General features: G+C 42.8%; 1 protein-coding gene across 2 annotated transcripts in view; it reads right to left on the bottom strand.

The window, feature by feature from the left end:
• The window catches only part of LOC144681510 (rab GDP dissociation inhibitor alpha), a 62,186-nt gene extending 45,249 nt beyond the window's left edge, over positions 1–16,937 (bottom strand). The window contains exon 1 of one of the 2 annotated variants that reach the window (XM_078543149.1): positions 16,461–16,937. In XM_078543149.1, coding sequence (XP_078399275.1) covers positions 16,461–16,505 — 45 coding nt within the window. In that variant the 5' untranslated portion in view covers positions 16,506–16,937. Of the gene's footprint in view, positions 1–8,163; positions 8,317–16,460 lie in introns of those variants that run through there. The other variant, XM_078543150.1, reaches the window with a different exon arrangement.
• Positions 16,938–18,932: the final 1,995 nt, after the last annotated feature.

Here is an 18,932-nt window from a genome sequence, read left to right as displayed (position 1 = left end):
TTATATTTTAATAGTCTTAGTTCTTCCATCTGGTGAGTTTACCTTTTAAGACCTTTACAATCACCTTGCAATTGCTATGCTGATATCAGTATCAAGGCCTAAGGGACTCAGAATCCTACAGTCCAGCATCTGTCCGGATCCTAGCCTCTCTTTAAAATATTGTGAAGGGTCGAGGCTCATTGTGGGGCATACAAATGCCTAAAAGAGAGAAAATCAGGGAGCTCAAGTAATATTATGTGATTTAAATGTGAACTAGATTTGAGATGCCAGAGCATTGCAGCAAGAAAGAAAAATTGTTGTACCAAAACTGTAAACAGGTTACTTGCGGTGTCCCGTAGGATCGGTGCAAGGGTCATTGTGCATGCAGGATAAACACAGAACATACTTACAGGAATGATGCTGAAAAGTGGAAGAGACAAGGATGTATGTGTTGTGAACAGATCATTCAAAGTTCACTACTAATGCAGAGGTGTTGTTGACAAAGCAAGGCATTAGGCTGTATAGAATCGTTCAGTAGAAATCAAAGAACACCATTCTGTCATTGTACATCTCGTTGGCTAGACTGCAATTGGATTATTTTGCACAGACTTTTGGTCCCTTCATAGAGTGGGTGGTACAGTGGCTTTGGAAAAGGTTCAGAAGAGAGCTACAACATCCCCAATTTAAAGAACCTTAGTTACTTGAACAGGCTTGAAAAGCTCTATCAATTAGGGATTTATAAAATAATTAAAAGGTCTGGCTTGCATGTCTCATGGTAGATTATTTTAGTTCAAAAGATTGGCTACGTGTTTAAACTACACATATGTAGGAGTAGGCTAAATGTTAGGTGGTTCTTCTTTTCTCAGAAAGTAATGAGCCTCAAAAATCTGTTTCCAGCAGGTGTGATGTGCGTTTACTCTGCATGCTTTCAAGAGGAACCTCAATTGGTTTTTGACTAGAGCAAAGATTGCATCATATAAGTAGATAAACAGTTAACATGACATGATCAATATGATCTCCAGTACTGATCTTGATCACCTTAGCGGGTCGGAGAGGAAAATTCCAGATTCCACCACCATACACTGGCCCCTGCTGCTTATTGGCCCTGGGTCTGTTTATTTGTCTTTTCAGGAGATTATGTACCTGCAAAGAGGGGGAAGGGTAGAAAGGGTCTAGTCATGATGTTGCAAGCATCAGTGTGGGACAGGCTTGACGGACCTACGGGTCTTTTTCTGCCTGTCAGTTTTGACTGTTCGAGCGCACCCAGCTGAGCTGCCTGATCAGCACACAGTAAGTGACAGCATATTGCAATAACAGCCTGGATTTATATAGCACTTTTAAAAGAGGAAAATTACCCTGCACACTTCAAGAGATCATAAGACAAAAAAATTACCAAGTCAACGAAGGACATCTTAGGACAGGTGACCAAAAGCTTGGTCAAAGGAGATAGTTTTAAGGAGTGTCTTAGGAAATCAGAGAGGTGATGAAATGTAAAGATTAAGGGAGGCAATTCATTGACAGATAAAACATGGCTGTCAACAGTGGGGCAAAGGGAGCATTAGATGTCAAGAAGAAAGAATGCAGAGATTATACATTGGATCACCTGGTTAGTTCACTGCCAGGAAGTACTGTACTGTAATATGATTTAGCTGTAGCATTCTGAAAATAGACCTTAGCCCAATCTTTGCATTCAGGTATAAATATAATATACTATTTAACTGGCAAAGGAACTTCAAATCTGGTAAATAGAATTTTTTGATTAACTGATTTTTATGGCCCTTGGATCCTATCCTTGGACGGCTTGAGAAGGGAATGATTGTGGTGTGGTATTGAGCTACATAAAGCCAAAATAAAATGCAAATCTTCCTCAGTGCTCAGTTAGCTGACCTCATTTCTAGTGATAGCAGAGGTGCTACAATTGTCCTTAGTGCCTCCGGGGTAGTGTATGAGGAAAAGTCAGTCCAGGTTCCTACTCTTCACTAACAGACCCTATCTGTACTAATGCAAGAACTACTGTGAAACAGGATCACCTCCCACAGTCAAATAGCCTACTGACATTCAATTCTCATCTCACACAAGTAGAATGGTAGCCTTGACTATGTATGAAGTGATTGTTACCACCTCTGGAACTGAACTGCAACACAAGCCACCACTTTTCAGAAGGGGAGGGAGAAACCTGGGCAGTGGAACGGAGAAAGAAAAACAAGGCGCATTAAGTAAATTCTAGCTATCAGTAGATCTTGAGCGGAATTACTCATTCAATAAGGAGATTGTAACACCGATAACAGTTTAAGGAGAACTTCCAATTATTAGCTGAAAGGATGACAAGTCAAGATTTCACATTTTAAAAGAACTTTTAATGCGTCAATGACCAAATGCAAAACAGTAATTAAACGCTATACTTTTACCAACCAAACAGAATTTTCCCTTTTCTACTTTTATCGACAACCGAAAACCCCAATTTTGTTACATTACTCGGTCTCTTCAGTCAACAGATGCAGTATAATGTGGATAAAGTGTGAAGTTATCCACTTTGGTAGGAAAAACAGAATGGCAGAGTATTATTTAAATGGTGATAGATTGGGAAATGTTGATGTACAAAGGGACCTGGGCGTCCATGTCCACCAATCACTGAAAGCAAGCATGCAGGTGCAGCAAGCAATTAAGAAGGCAAACAGTATGTTGGCCTTCATTGCAAGAGGACTTGAGTACAGGAGCAAGGATGTCTTACTGTAGCTGTACAGGGCCTTGATGTGACCACACCTGGAGTATTGTGTGTAGTTTTCATCTCCTTACCTAAAAAAGGATATTCTTGCCATAGAGGGAGTGCAGCAAAGCTCATCAGACTGATTCCTGGGATGGCAGGATTGTCGTACGAGGAGAGATTGGGCCGACTAGGCCTGTATTCGCTGGAGTTTAGAAGAATGAGAGGGGATCTCATCGAAACATAAAATTCTGACAGGGATGGACAGACTGGATGCAGGAATGATATTTCCTCTGGCTGGGGGTCTAGAACAATGGGTCACAGTCTCAGGATATGGGGCATGTAGGACTGAAATGAGGAGAAACTTCTTCACTCAGAGGGTGGTGAACCTATGGAATTCTCGACCACAGAAGGCTGTGGAGGCCAAGTCACTGAATATATTTAAGAATGAAATAGATTTCTGGACTCTAAAGGCATCAAGGGGTATGAGGAGAGAGTGGGAGTACAACTTTGAGATGGAGGGTCAGCCATGATCATATTCAATGGCGGAGCAGGCTCCAAGGGCCTAATGACCTACTCCTGCTCCTATTTTCTATGTTTTTACATTCAATTCTCCTGGAACCAACCCAAAGTGTTTTGCAGCTCCCAAAGGTTTACTTCTGTTCTTTTCCCTTTCCCAATACTACCTTTGACAACCAGTATCTTCCTTGGGATTCTCCCTCCAGCTTCAGCTAAGCGAAAGCTCGGCATGGTTTTAACGCCTCGAATTTGGTTTTCAAACTGAGCACAAGTTCACACCCGCATTCAGCATAATAAATGACAGAGTCAATATTTTCTGCTTAAGGTGCAGGCCTGGCTAACATCTATCTCTTTTTGTTCCCCACCTCCCAGTTGACTGCAGACCACACAAGACCAAAAACTGCAACTCTCTTCTGTCTGTGATATTTCTGGGCTTAGAATTAAAGTCACTCTATCAGAATAAATGTAGCATTCGCAAAAAGGTTGATGATTTGAATGCACAAATTGAGGTAAATGGTTATGATTTAAATTGCCATTAAAATTTAATTACATGGTGGCTACAGGGTGACCAAGATTGGGAACTGAGTATCCTAGGATATTCAGCATTTAAGAAGGGTAGGCAGAAAAGAAAAGGAGGTTGGGTAGCATTCTTAGTAAGGGATGAGATCAGTACATTAGTAAGAGAGGATCTTAGATCGAAGGATCAAGATGCTGAATCAGTTTGGGTGGAGCTCAGAAACAGCAAGGGGCAGCAAACATTGGTAAGAGTCGTTAATAGTCCATCAAACTGTAGTGCTAATGTAGTGGGCATGGTATAAATCTGGAAATTAGAGATGCATGTAACATGGATAATACAGTATTAATGGGCAACTTCAATTTACACAGACTGGGTTAACCAAATCAGCACTAATGCTCTGGAGGAATAATTCCTGGAGTGCGTACAAGATGGATTTCAGGAGCAGTACAGCCAACTAGGGATTGGGCTATTTTGGATTTAGTGTTGTGTAATGAGAAAGGGCTAATTAATAATCATGCTGTAAAGGAGACTTTGGGAAATAATAATCATAATATGATAGAATTTTGATTAAGTTTGAATGCGATAAAGGATAGTTCATTCTGAAACTAGGGTCTTAAATCTGAAGAAAGGAAATTATGAAAGTATGAGGGCAAGTTGGCTATGGTGGATTGGAAAAATACACCAAGAGATTTTACTGTACACAGGCAATGGCTAATATTTAAAGAAATACTATACATTCTACAATAGATATGCATTCCTCTAAGGCAGAAACACCCAAAGGGAAAGGTAAATCAACCGTGTTAACAATATAATTGCATTAGATCAAAGGAAGAGGCTAATAAGGATGCCAGAAAAAGTGGTAAGTCTGAGGATTGGGAGCAATTTAGAACCCAGCAAAGGAGGACCAAGAAGCTGATTAAAAAAGGGAAAAGAGAGCATCAATGCAAACTAGTGAGGAACATAAAGGCAGGCTGTAATAGCTTCTTTAGGTATGTGAAAAGGAAAAGATTAGCTTGGACAAATGTGGGCCCATTACAGGTGGGGACAGGAGAATTTATATTGGAGATCAGGGAAATGGCAGAGAAACTGAACAGTTACTTTGCATCTGTCTTCACGGAAGAAGATACATAAAATCTCCCAGAAATACTAGGCGACTATGGATCTTGTGAAACTGAGGAATTAAAAGAAATTAGTATTAGTAAAGAGGAAGTGCTTAAAAAGTTAACTGGATTGAAGCTTGATAAATCCCCTGGACCAGATGAGCTTCATCCCAGAGTGTTGAAGGAGGTGGCTGGAGAGACAGTGGATGCATTGATGGTTATGTTCAAAATTCTATAGATTTTGTAAAGGTTCCTGCAGACTGGAAAGTAGCAAATGTAACCCCACTATTTAAGAAGGGAGGGAGAGGGAGAATGGAGAACTATAGACTTGTTAGTTTGACGTCAGTAATAGGGAAAGTGTTAGAATCTGTTATAAAGGATATGATAACTGGACTCTTATGAAATGGAAATCATGTTTGACAGGTTTTTTTGAGGATATTACTTGTGGATGTGGTGCCTTTTGGATTTTCAGAAGACTTTTGATAAGGTCCCACACAGGAGGTTAGTAAATAAAATTAGAGTGCATGGGGTTGGGGGAAATATACTAGCACGGAATGAGAATTGGTTAACTGACAGAAAACAGAGTGTATGAATAAGCGGATCATTCTCAGGGTGGCAATGGGGTATCATAAGGATCTGTGCTAGGTCCACAGTTGTTCACAATCTCTATAAATGATTTGGATGTGGGGACCAATTGTAATATTTCCAAATTTGCTGATGACACCAAACTGGGTGGGAAGGTGAGTCAGGAGGAAGAAGCAAGGAGACTTCAAGAGGACTTGGATAGGCTAAGTGAATGGGCAAGAACATGTCAGATGGAATATGTCAACAAGTGTGAAATTATTCACTTTGTAGAAAAAAATAGAAAGGCAGAATATTTCTTGAATAGTGAGAGGATTAGAAGTGCAGTGTCCAAAGGGACCTAGGTGTCCTTGTTCATGAATCATTAAAAAGTTAGCATGCAGGTGCAACAAGCAATTAGGAAGGCAAATGGTATGTTGGCCTTCATCACAAAGGGATTTGAGTGCAGGAGTAAAGATATCTTCCTGCAGTTCTATACAGTCTTGCTGAGGCCCCACCTGGAGTATTGTGTACAGTTATGGTCCCCTTACCCAAGGAGGGATATACTTGCCATAGAGGGAGTGCAATGGAGGTTTACCACATTAATCCTTGGGATGGCAGGATTGTCTCGCAAGGAGAGTATGAGGAGACTGGGTCTACTGGGTCTGTATTCCCTAGAGTTTTGAAGAATTAGAGGTGGCCGTACTGAAACTTACAAAATTCTCACAGGGCATGACAGGGTGGATGTAGTCAAGATATTTCCCCTGACTGGTGAGCCTAAATCTCAGGATAAGGGGTAGGCCATTTGAGTGAGATGAGAAGGAATTTCTTCACTCAGAGGGTGGTGAATCTTTGGAATTCTCTACCCCAGAGGGCTGCGGTATCTCAATCATTGAGTATGTTCAAGACAGAAATCGATAGATTTCTGGAGACGAGTGACATCAAGGGTGATAGCGCAGGAAAAGTGGTGTTGAGGTAGATGTTCAGCCATGATCGAACTGAATGATGAAGCAGGCTCGACAGGCTGAATAGCCTATTCCTGTTCCTCTGTTCAGAGGGAAGACTGTAACCTGATCTCAAAATGGCCCCTTCTATCCCATTCTCCATGGCTAAAGGAAACACATCAGTTTTGCATCCAAGTAGAAGGGTCAACCAGCTATCTCTGATCACCACTGCCTTTCATCATTAGAACCAAAGGGACAGGTTCCAGCACAACATTTTACAGCCTGATATTGACAGCACCTTTCTCGGCCTTAGGAGACTTAGGGTCTTCTTATTGTTGACTTAGAAACAGCTGTCACTGTCCCCAGGTTTTAACGTCCACCACCTCCATCTCAATAAAGTAATTTGACTCTCCCTTCGATCTTTTTTTAAACAATTAAAACTCACAGGCTTATTGTCAGGCAGACCCCAGGTTAAGACGCATGACCCCTTTCATTTACCCAAAATTTAAAGATACAGTCTTAAACTATAACATTCTTACAAACCAAAAGATATAATCCTAAAACATAGCAGGGTCATATCATGCAGGTGCAGCAGGAAAACTTTAATTTCTCCTGATCCTATAGCATCCTTGAACCCTTCATGGCCAGACTGTCACCGGACACAGATGCTGATGAGATTGGGCGGGGGGGGGGGGGGGGGGGGGGGCAGCTGCACCTTAAAAGGTGCTGAGAGCACACAGAGAGAATGACAAAACCCTGTGCCACTGGCCCAGGACATTCTGACAGCAATAATAAGACCCACCGAGGTGCAGGTATGACTGATGTGTCCAGTGACTGCAAAGGCACACCATCAGTGTGCTGGGAAGGTTGCACAAAGAACAGGATGAGGCCCTGGACCGAGACACCTGCCTTTATCTTGAGCAGGAACCAAGGTTTCACTTCAGACTGACATGAGCACTGCTCATCATAACAAGGAGCCACAGACAGGGTGACATTTTTGGGAGTTTACTTACAATAGTCAACATTATGTACAAGTGATTAACGTCCTTGCCCACATGGTGAAACTACATCTTCTTAACCTTCCTAACCCTGCCGCCATGTCTTGGTGCTCCCCCAACATCCACAGCAGAGGTGAAGACAGCCTGTTTGACGGCTACGCCCTGTGATGACCTTGACGGGCATCCACTGGAGGCCCAAGACCTGCAGGGCCCCGGTCTGCTTTCGGGGTCCTGCTGTGTGGCAGTGGTACCCTCCTTGGCCTGTGGAGCTGGAGCCGCTAGGGTCACAGGAAAAGGGGATTCGGGTGGGCTGAATACTCCCGGAGTTACCTGGGTAGATGGCCCTGGGGTGAGGACCTGCTGATCCTCCTATGGGTGCCCGGGGACCCCTGACTGACTCCTTCAGGAGAAAGGGAAGCTGGAGTGAGATCAAGCTGCCCCACACCCCTCTCTCATTGACGCTGTGGTTGGCTTCCAGTAGTATCAGTGATGGGGCTCAGCCCATACAGCAGTGCAGGGTCAACATCCTGCACCAAAGTCTCCATGGCCGGCTGCCATCCTATCAGTGTTGACCTTGGTGCGCTGGTATGCCAACGAACCATCACCTCAGACTGAAGGCGGACAGACGCCTCAATCATGCTTTGCAATCTGAGGAGTGCAGCAGACATTCCTTCCTGATATCCCTGAGCTTGCCTTTTCAGCTTCACTGAAGTATGACCAAGTCCAGAGATGACCAGTCATCTGGCAGCAGATATCTAGCCTCCAGCAGTCCTCCGAATGCTGGAAAACTGGGAAGTCCCTGGTGCAACCTGCTGTGGATCAGACAGTACGATGTGCTCACCAGATTGTGACCCCGAGGCTAGGTCCCACCGAGGTGTATCTGTCTCTCTGTGCTGGTGGGAGATGTGGGTACCAGATTCTTCTTCCAAGGTGTCTTCGGCGCTTTAGCTGAGGACCTGACTTGTGGACCCCCTTAGCTGCTTCCCAGGTGTGCCTGCGAAAGCAAGGAGATATATTAGTGCATGGCAGGGGACTGCAGAACAGGGGAGCTGACTCACAACATGGTTGTCTGATGGATGTTGCACTACTGGATCTCACTTGATTGAGCACCGCCGACCTCAGCATCAGTGCAGGAATGGTCCAGATCATCGCCAGCTGGATAACTCTATTTTCAAAGTCTGTGAGGACCTTAAAGTCAGGCATTCCTCCACCAGTCTGCAACCTCTGCCTTTTGTTGTGTGCTAGCTTGTCCTGCATGAATACAGATGGAGGGAGTTTATGCAGGACACCTGCCAAGCCAGATAATAAGAATACCTGGCAGGTGTGGGCAGTGAGTGGTGCCATGGACGGGATGAGGACACGATCTGCAGGGCAGATAAAGGTGTGTGAGAGAGTGAATGTCCCTTGAACTGGCAGTGAATGAGGTCCCTGTGGATGTGTGATGGGCTTGCAAGTGTGTCAGTTGAGAGTGAAGAGACGAGTGACTTGGCCTGGTGGAACGGAGGAAATCATTCATCCTCTTTTGCAGGGCATTGGCACTGACCACCGCTGCCGCCATCTCCCATGCTGGATTGATGACCTTGCTTGCTGGTCTTCGCCCAAAGTGGGGGTACAGGACTTCGTGGTGGGCTTCAACTGCGTCCAGTAGATGCTCAAAGGGAAGTGTCGCTAAGTTTGGAAGCAGCATGTTTCCTCCTTTTGGCAGCCATCAGTTCCCAGCAGCTTCCTATCCCTTTAAAAGTGCTAGACCTGTGCAGGGGCAGCCTCTAAATTTGGCACGCTGAAGGGCTTTACCGAAGACCTGAAATGATGGCAGGTTGGGCAAATCAAAGGCCGCCCCGCTAATGACCCAGCGTGTTTCCCGGGAATGCATTATTAATGAAGTGGGATGCGCCAGGAAGGGGACGATATGGCACAAAAAGCCGCCATTGCGATTGGCGGGTAAAACATCCTTTTTCCCGCTCGCTACTGCAATTAGTGCAAACCTGGGACAATTCCGCCCTTAAGAGTATGACAGGGAAGGCATTACAGGAAGTAAATGCAACAATAGGAAATGCACATGATACACAAGACATATAACATATTATGGAATTATTGGTCTCCAGCAAATGTATCTCCCTTCTCATGGTCTCATTACCTACAACATTCTTTCCCTCAGCAAATTCAGATTTATTCAAGAATTTGAGCATTTCCAACAATACTCAGTGTCTTACCGGTAAAGCTGACAGATAATCTTGTCCCAGAAAATACGATCCTAACTACCTTCTGTTCGCTAATTCACACAGAGCCCACAAACTTTCAGGCAAAAATCTGCCAGATTGTACTGATAACTTGTCATTGCTCAACAACCAACTGGCTGTCCTAAGATTTAATTTCCAAAACTGTTTTCAACAGATGCAATATATCTATTTCATACCAGTTTCAACATGGTTTCCTTAAGTCACAATTAAAATGGGTGGTGCAAATTGACGTAGCAGGACAGTCCAACCAAGCACCAATACACGGTGTCACAGAATTAGGAAGGCACAGATTCAGTTCTTTGCTTCACAGAGTTCTAAATCTCACCACTATCACCAGGTGAAGATGCTTATCAGATGCAAGCCTCTTCCTGCAATCAAGTTTGCAGATCATTCACTTCCCAGGCACCAGCTCAAAAGTACCGGCACATCATTATCACCACTGAAGCACGACTATATAAGTTTATGAGGTAAGATTTGATCTTGTCCTTGCTATAAAGACATTTAAGCAGCATTTTAAATTTATATTCCAAAGTTCACTTTTTAGAATTACAAGAATTGGAGGATGAAGGAAGTGTGACAACAGCTTTTTTTAAAAAACGCACTTCTCAGCCAGTGAAATTAACATTATATGCCATGAACCACATACAAGATGCAAATCCCTAATCACCATTAAAAAATGCAGGAGGAAAAAAACAAGTTAGCACACGTCAGACCAAATCTTCCTTTGATGTGCAATTGGATTTGTGGAAACTATTGATATGTTGGAAATGACAGTACATCTGTCATAAAGCTGAAAATCTTGAACCTGCACAAACTTCCTGTTTCTGGTACTTGCAAGTCAACCTCTTCCCAATTTGGCAACACCCCCTCCATCCCATCATTATCAATTCCCATGTCCACAATTAAATTCACATGTTTTTGATTCTGTCATGTTGTATGAACAACCTCCCGCCTATGGTGGGGCTAAAGCACCTAGTTATGCACGTCTCAACTTTTGTAAATTTCCGCCATGTGGCGTGCACAGGAAATCAAACTGAAAAGTGAGTGGAGTTATTTGAGTATTCATTGCACAGATTTAAGATAACTGACAAAAGAACCAAAAGGGAGATGATGAGAAACATTTTTTTTTAAAAATCAGCGAGTTGATATGATCTGGAATACATTCCCTGAAAGGATGATGGAAGCAGATTCAATAGTAACTTTCAAAAGGGTATTGAATATATATTTGGAAAGGAAAATTTAGCAGGGCTATTGGGAAAGAAACAGGGGGAAATGGGACCAATTGGATTGCTATTTAAAAAGAGCCAGGACAGGCTCAATGGGCCAAATGGCTTGCTTTTGTGCTGTACGATTCTAATTCATTCAATAATTGACATGGGGGCAGTAGAAAAACGATTAAGTGCAAAAAAATGGGTAAGGGTTTCATTTCTCCAGCACAGACATACTGCACTCTGAGGAGTGCGAAAGGAATTTTAAAAATTTACAGTTGCTTCTTTTTAAAAAGAACATGAAGGACATGCAAATTAGGCACTTCGCAGTACAAGTGTATGGAAATCAAGACATTGAGGCAGGAAAAGAGAGATTAAAAAGCTTGAGCAAATGGCCAGTTTTGGAGGAAAAGTTGGAGCGGTTAGGCAGGGAATCCTAGAGCATGTGATCGGGAAGGCTGAAAGATCACCACAATAGGGAGATAAATCAGAGGGACAGAACATTTGGGGGGGGAAATATGAGACTAGAGGAGGCTGCATAGAGGTAGTGTAGATGAAGGAATGTAGCTGGGGAGAATTTTAATTTTCAAGCACTGCCGCACAGGGAACCAATGTACATCAGCATTATGTGAGCATCACAATGTGGTAAGGGATATTTGGAGCAGAGTTTTATTGAGATATAGTTCTCCCCTTGTTTCCACTTCATGAAGACAAAACGATCATTAATAATGGCTGCCAACAGCAAGTATCAGGGCAACTGTTGGAATGTCAACTAACTGCATTACTGTTGTTCCAACCTGTCATCCGCTTTTTCCATCTCAAGCTGTTTTTGGTTTCACCCAACCATGCCTAGCACTCCTTTAGACCATGGTAACAAAAGAGTCAGTTCTCGGAGAGGACGCTGAAGCTCCCCATTACAACCTGCCTTCTAAATAACTCATCACTATCCATTATTCCCCACGTACACTGATTCATTGTAAAACAACTGTCAAATTCATGGCATAATGAATGATATATGGCCCTGGATATAAAAGTGTTACATTCACCCATGAGTCATTACTGTATATTATTAAACCATGACTAATGAGGCACTCAACATAAACATAATCCTATACTGTCAAGGCAGACTCTCTGCAAATTCTTTTCATTAATGCCTGATTTTCCAAATGGCTAAGCCGAACTGACAAGTGAAAGGAGGTACTTGATAATGAGAAGCATTGTTTGTGAAATATCACAAGTAACCGGTAACAGTGACTTCAGAGCTGCTAAAATACAGGAAAATAACCTGCACAGGTAGATTACTCGGGGGAGTGACATATTTGAGGCTCTTTTGCCATTTTACACAGTAAAGACCTGGACATAAAGCCATTTGGGGGTATATATTCTGAGCAAAAGTTGGCTAAAAATAGTGTTAATTTTTCAGGGCAGCCATCACTGACTGGTGAATGTATTGGCTAATGAGCAGTCTTTAAAGTGTGGCATTGGCAGTTGTTTGCACAGTTCACAAACCACGGCCAATTAATTTGCACCAAGGAGCTCGACAAACTCTTTTGATCGCTACTAGACATCCACTCCCTCCACTGCCAGATTGCACATGATGCACTACAGAAAATCACCAAGACTTCTTCTTTCAGCATCGCTGAAACTCTCAACCTTCATCAACTAGAAGGGCAAGGGAAGCAGATGTATGAGAACACTACCACCTCCAAGTTTCCTTCCCAGTCTATCCACTATCCTGACTTAGGAATATATTGCCGTTCCTTCATCACCGCTGGGCCAAAACATTAGAACTCCCACCCTAATAGCACTGTGGAGTACCTTTACCACACAGACTGCAGTGGTTTAGGAAGGTGGCTCACCACGACCTTCTTAAGGGGAATGAGGGATGGACAATAAATGCTGGCCTTGCAAGCGATGCCCATAAGTCGAGATTAAGTTTTTTTTTTAAAAGTGTATTTTCAGCATTTTCTGTTTTAATTTTATGATAAAATTTTATTTAAAACAAGACTTCAACCAAAAAACATAAACACAAAGCAGCAGGGGAACTTGATGATGGAGAATTAGGTGACTGGAAATGAGTTGCGACACTTATCCAATTGAGCAGATCTGATTACGTCAGGAGCTGTGGCTGACAGTCAAACCTCTCAGATTGAATTTCTACCTTAATCTCACCACCAAGCTGGCTACTTATTATCATACTGCAGAGTTTCTGTCGATTTTTCTCTTCGAAAAATTGCACAGCAGGTGCACTGATTGTAGCTGGAAGTGGCCTTGGACAATTGATTAGGGTCACAGAGATCATCATGACGCAGCAACAGGTGATACATGGCATTAGCTGATCGGAATTCAAATAGCAATACCAAGGTTTTCCTTTCAACTTGAACAAAGCCAAGTTTACTAGAGACATGCCATCAATCAAGGTACCTCTCATGGAAAAAAAATGGATGCGACTGTAGACTACCAGGTAACATCCCAGAATTTGACATTCAATCATCATAAAGCAGTGGCCATAGCTCTAAGGATTGGGTCAAAATCCCTGAAACACTAGTGTAAATCCAGAATCCTATGTAATAAGTTCTGGACAGGATTTACTCAGTCCTTAAGAATTGGTGGCCCAGTGCTATATGCAATACAACTTTGCACATATACATTTTTTTTAAATATAAAGAAGCTTTGCAAGTTATCTGCGAAGATTTATCCATTCTCTCCCGAGTACTACCTGTGGCACTCTGCATTATACCTTCCCATACATTCTACATTGATATGTCATGACAATATTGCACCAGATTTAATTTCTAAACATTGTGGCATAAAATATGCCACAAGATTAAAACTTATCATAATAATTGCAGTATCATGGTCCTCATTGATGCAAAATTATTTGAATGGAATTGGTCAAAACAAAAAACTGCACTGCTGAATTATTTATAATTTGCTTTAGCATCCTTTATTAATACATCTGCATTTTATCAAAAAAAAGTGATTAAATTATTTTGCTGAAAATAAAACATTGATTTGTTCTAATATATTTAAGGGTGCACTGTTGTTGTGTTGACTGCATCCTGAGTCACCAGCTTTTTTTTTGCATTTTCTTCCCTCCTCTCACTGACCCCACACACTAACAAGGCCCATGATTATGCAACAGAACAGCAAGACTGAGTGGACAATCCCATGGTGGGAAGCACCAGACCAGAGATCTTGCCTTCACCTGAAATCCACACAGGATAAAGGGTTTATTGGGTGACCTTCACAAGTGGGAACCAGGGCTGATTTTTCCCCCATCCCAGCTCCACTGCCTGGCACAGCGATGCTGCCAACAATTGTAGCGCACCCACAAAACCTGAGATCAGCTAGCTTAGCATTGACCAGGATTCAAATCTGCGACCCTTTTGCTACAAGTGGATTCATACTAAAATGGAGCGCACTCATTAAACCATCAGGAAGTCCTTTGTCAGTTTGTATACAGGAGGAAATCAAAAGACAATTACATAATCATGCTACCCATTATATCTAACACAAAAACCATTCTATTGAGCTTTTAAAAAAAAATCAATGAACAAAGCCATCTTATGGCGCAGTGGGCAAATATACCAGATGGTGTGATGGTCAGGAAAGTTCTGGATTTAATCCCTGCTCTGTGATGCATTAGCCAATTGTAGTCAGGATGGTAGAACTAGGGAGGGGAACTGGCTGCCGAGCTTCCCAATTTTCGCATCAGAGCAAGGCCTTCTATAGTTAAGGAGTCCACCAATACCGTATGGGTCGGTCAAGTACTTGGATGGAAAAGGTCGTTCTGGGCATGAGCATGGAACCATACTCCAGTATAAATCATTGCCTGCATGGGAGGGGAAACTGGAGAAAGGGCAAACAGAAGCAGACATCATGATTCTGAAGTAGGCTATTCCTCCAACTACATTTGTTTAGGTCCCAGAATTATGACAGGCTATCCCATCATTCAGCCAGCCAAGGCCAGCACCAAATCACAAATGTCTTGCTTTCCCACTCAAGCAGACAGCCACTTAATCTATGTGATTAATGGGATAATCAGATCCAGTTATGGATCTGAATATCATGCATTTAACATAAAGGTGGGAAAGAATCAGTTGAAAGCAGTCACGCGTTCCTTCCGCAAGGGAACAGGCTCCAAAAACAGTATGTGCAACTCCATTTTAATCAGCAGGCCAAATATCCCATCCAGCATTTGGCTATGGCGTTAGTTAGATAAACAAAGGGACCTTAAAGATCAGCCCTTTGGCCCACTTTTTCATTGAAGTATTACAGTTTGCAGAACAAATTCACTTAAAAAGAGTCCAGACATTAATTTTAAAAACCAACACCTGTACTGAGTGTAATATATAATCACATTAATATACATATATAAAACAGGTACATGATTTTATCTGTTTTCTTTCCTCTCTGTTACTGGAAAAAAACAATGAAAAGAACTTGCACGGATTAGCTTCATGCTGGCAAAAAGGTACGTCAAATCACGTCACAGAGACACTGGGGCCGGGGGGTAGTGGGGAGAAACGATGATGTGCCAAAAGAGGATATATTAAAACGGGTTACTCAAAAGCGTGCTCAAAGAAATAGGTTTTAAAGGGTTTTATGGAGGAGGCAAGGGAGTTATGGAGAGAGAATTCCAGAGCACAGTACCTAAGCAGCTGAAGGAACGCCTGTTAATGGTAGAGTGAAGGGAGTAGATGATACACAACCAGAGGGAATTTTTGGGGTGAGGAGGAGGAGGTGAATTGCAACACAGGGAAGCTTACAAAGAAAGGGATGGGCGAGGCCTTGGAGGGATTTTAAACAAGGGTAAGAATTTTTAAATTAAGCAAAAGGCAGGGGGGAGCAAGAATCAACGTTAGCCAGCAAGGATAGGGGAGTGATGGACAAACCAGCCATTGTGCTGAAAGAATATATTTAATTAGTGGATATATAAGCCGATTCACAATATTTTATTTACTAATCAATGATTCAAAATTATTTCTCATCTGCTTTTTAATTTTAATCCCAGATTCTCCAAGTATTAACGATGATTCCTGCTACTCCTATATCTTTTAATAGGAGCTTAAAACTTAGGAAATATTTATACAGATTAAAAAAAAATCACTCTACATCGCTGATAATAACAGGAACAGAAAAGATGTAATTTCGGTTTACTGAAGAAAAATATCAAATAGGGGTGTACCGAGTCTCTCAAATATTTGGTTAACTTCAGCTGTATTTCTATAAATGCTGCTAATTTCAATATAATCATTCTAAGCCAATTTAGAAACACCTTCATAAAAAATGAAAGGATAATGCCAGAAACACTCATCAGATCAGATCAGACAGCGTGTGACTTTTTTTTTTTGGTTCCCTGTCCCCCCCCCAATAACAATTTTAAACTTTACAAATTTAATTCTGAAAGGCTAAACCATTGCAAGGTTTATGCAGCAAATCAACAGCTAATAATTGGCCGGCTCCAGATGAGCAAGGTTTAAGAATATTCACAAGTCACGTATATTTGGCAAGGAGCTCTTTTTTTTTTGCAATATCCTTGGTTGCTTCCTCCAGACCAGACCACTAGTGCATGAAAGCAGCCACCTAGTCAACAAGCCCCATTCAAATTCCATCTCCTGCACCTACTCCCATTGAATATTAATACAAAAGGGGGTGGCAATTTTAGTTATTGACAAAGGACTCACCTTCAATCCAGTCCCCAGGACAATCACATCATATTCATCATCCATAGCTGTTGTTATTTACTGTGCTGTGCCAATACTTATTTATTGTTTAAAATAAAAATGCTATTTATTGTGGAGAAGGTGAGCTAAGCCTCTCTCTGAATGACAGGTTGGAGCTGATCACCACAGACCGTGACACACCCCCTCTCTCTCTCTCTCTCAAACGCTGTGCCAGTCCGCCTTTCAGGCAATAGTGCGCCCTTTTTCAAAACCATAAAATGAAGCTGCAACCTCCTGACAGCTCCAAGGAAAGAGCATTGCTTCGCCATACGGCCTTGAGAGTTAGGTGAAGGCGATGCAAGGGCGAAGATCGGACACGACATCGGGTCGCCCCGGGATACCCTCCTCTCCCTCCTCCATCAGTAGTGCAGTGGTTAAAGTAGTGCCAAGCGGTCCTCTCATCAACGGCCGAAAGGCGGCTGGCACCCCGCACTGCGCGTGCGCAGGCCCGCCGGCCCTCTGGGAATTGTAGTCCAGCCAGCCAGGGAGTCGGAGTCGGAGTCTGAGGCACTGGGTCGTTGCCCCCGCAATGCGGCATGGGAGATGTAGTTCCAAGGGTGATGTAATTCCCAATCCCCTGTTTGAAAGCTCTCATTAATAGTATTACAATAATAAGGCCAGGCCCAGTGTAAATACAGGATGCTTATAGGAAGCCTGATAACTCTTATTATAGAGTCAGAGAGTTTTACAGCACAGAAAGAGGCCCTTCGGCCCATCGTGTCCATGCCGGTCATTAAGCATCTTTCTACTCTAATCCCATTTTCCAGCTCTTGGCCCGTAGCTTTGTATGCTATGGCGTTTCATGTGTTCATTGAAATACTTACTAAATGTTGTGAGGGTTCCGGCCTCTACCACCCCCTTAGGCAGTGAGTTCCAGGTACCCCTCCACCCTCTGGGTGAAAATTTTTTTTCCTCAAATCCCCTCTAAACCTCCTGCCCCTTACCTCAAATCAATGCTTCTGGTTATTGTCCCCTCCACTAAGGGGAAAAGTTTCTTCCTATCTACCCTATCTATGCCCCTCATAATTTTGTACACTTCAATCAGGCCCCCGCCCCCCTCAGCCTTCTCTGCTCTAAGGAAAACAACCCCAGCCTATCTAGTCTCTCTTCATAGCTGAAACATTCCAGCCCAGGCAACATCCTGGTGAATCTCCTCTGCACCCTCACTAGTTGTGGGAAGGAAAAGGAAGGAAAAAATAATATGACCATGACTCCTGGAGATAGAAGTTATTGTAGTGAAAACAGAAAGTGCTGGAAAATCTCCAGAGTTCTGGAAGCAGCTGTGGAGAGAGAAACAGTTAACATTTCAAGTCCAATTTTACTCTTCTTCATATTGGACTCAAAGCGCTATCTCTGTTTCTCTGTCCACAGATGCTGCCAGACCTGCTGAGTTTTTCCAGCATTTTCTGTTTTTATTTCAGATCGCCAGCATCTGCAGTTTTTGCTTGTATTAAATCCTATTTTCACATCCATCAATGGCCTCGCCTCTCTCAATCTCAGTAATCCCCTCCAGGCACGCAACCCCCTGAGATATCTATGCCCTTCCAATTCTGACCTCTTGGGCATCACAGGTTTTAATGGTTCCTCCACTCCTGGCTATGTTTTGAGATTAGGTCCCTAAATTCTGGAATTCCTTCTCTAAACATCTCCACCTCCCTACTTCTCTCTCCTTTAAGACGTTGCTTAAATCTACTGTAGAGTAATAGGTTAATGAATATGTTAACGAGATCATGATGATATTGGTGATGTAACTGTGACATCTGCAGTCAGATGACTGAGAGGGTCCTAGAGAGCTAGAAGCAGAACACGCTGTCTCCTGAATGCCATGTGCTTATTATGATTCTTTATAAATAGTGTAAATAAATAGTTTTAACAAAACTATACCGACTTTCTCAAGTCACTCGTAGCCTAGGTAAACCCTTACCAAAACATGGTGGCAACACTGGAGGCCACAGTTTAGCAAACTGCGGCCACAGATCAGCGACTCACGAGTGATGACTGATAAAACCAGAAAATTGACTTTGCAACAATGATGACTAGACCCTAAATAGACTGTGGTGAGAGCACTATGGGAGACACACAATGTCGCTAGCTATTGAGCAACTACTACCCCTCCAGCAACCTTTCCAGCACATGAAAGATTCCACATCAAGGCAAGCAATGGGAGCTCTGGAAGAGAAAGAATGTTACCGAATGGCTTCAGGGCTATATGGATCACCTCAGAAACACTGGGTAGTTGCACTTTTGTGCACATTGCGGGGGCCATAGGTTATGATGTCCTGGGTTGGCGAAGCATCAAAAATTCCTTAGCATCCTACAATGAGGTTACAGGGGCCTTCGATAAGCACTTTAGCCCTATGAAGAAGGTGGCACTGGAGGCCACGAGCTCCGACCAGAAGAGCCAGGGCTTATCCACTGATTCCTTGGTCAACG

This window comes from Cetorhinus maximus, chromosome 6, assembly GCF_964194155.1.
Source record: "Cetorhinus maximus chromosome 6, sCetMax3.hap1.1, whole genome shotgun sequence".
In the NCBI taxonomy this organism is placed as follows: domain Eukaryota; kingdom Metazoa; phylum Chordata; class Chondrichthyes; order Lamniformes; family Cetorhinidae; genus Cetorhinus; species Cetorhinus maximus.
The sequence above is the reverse complement of the archived record's forward strand: the minus strand, read 5'-3'. Positions and strand labels throughout refer to the sequence as shown.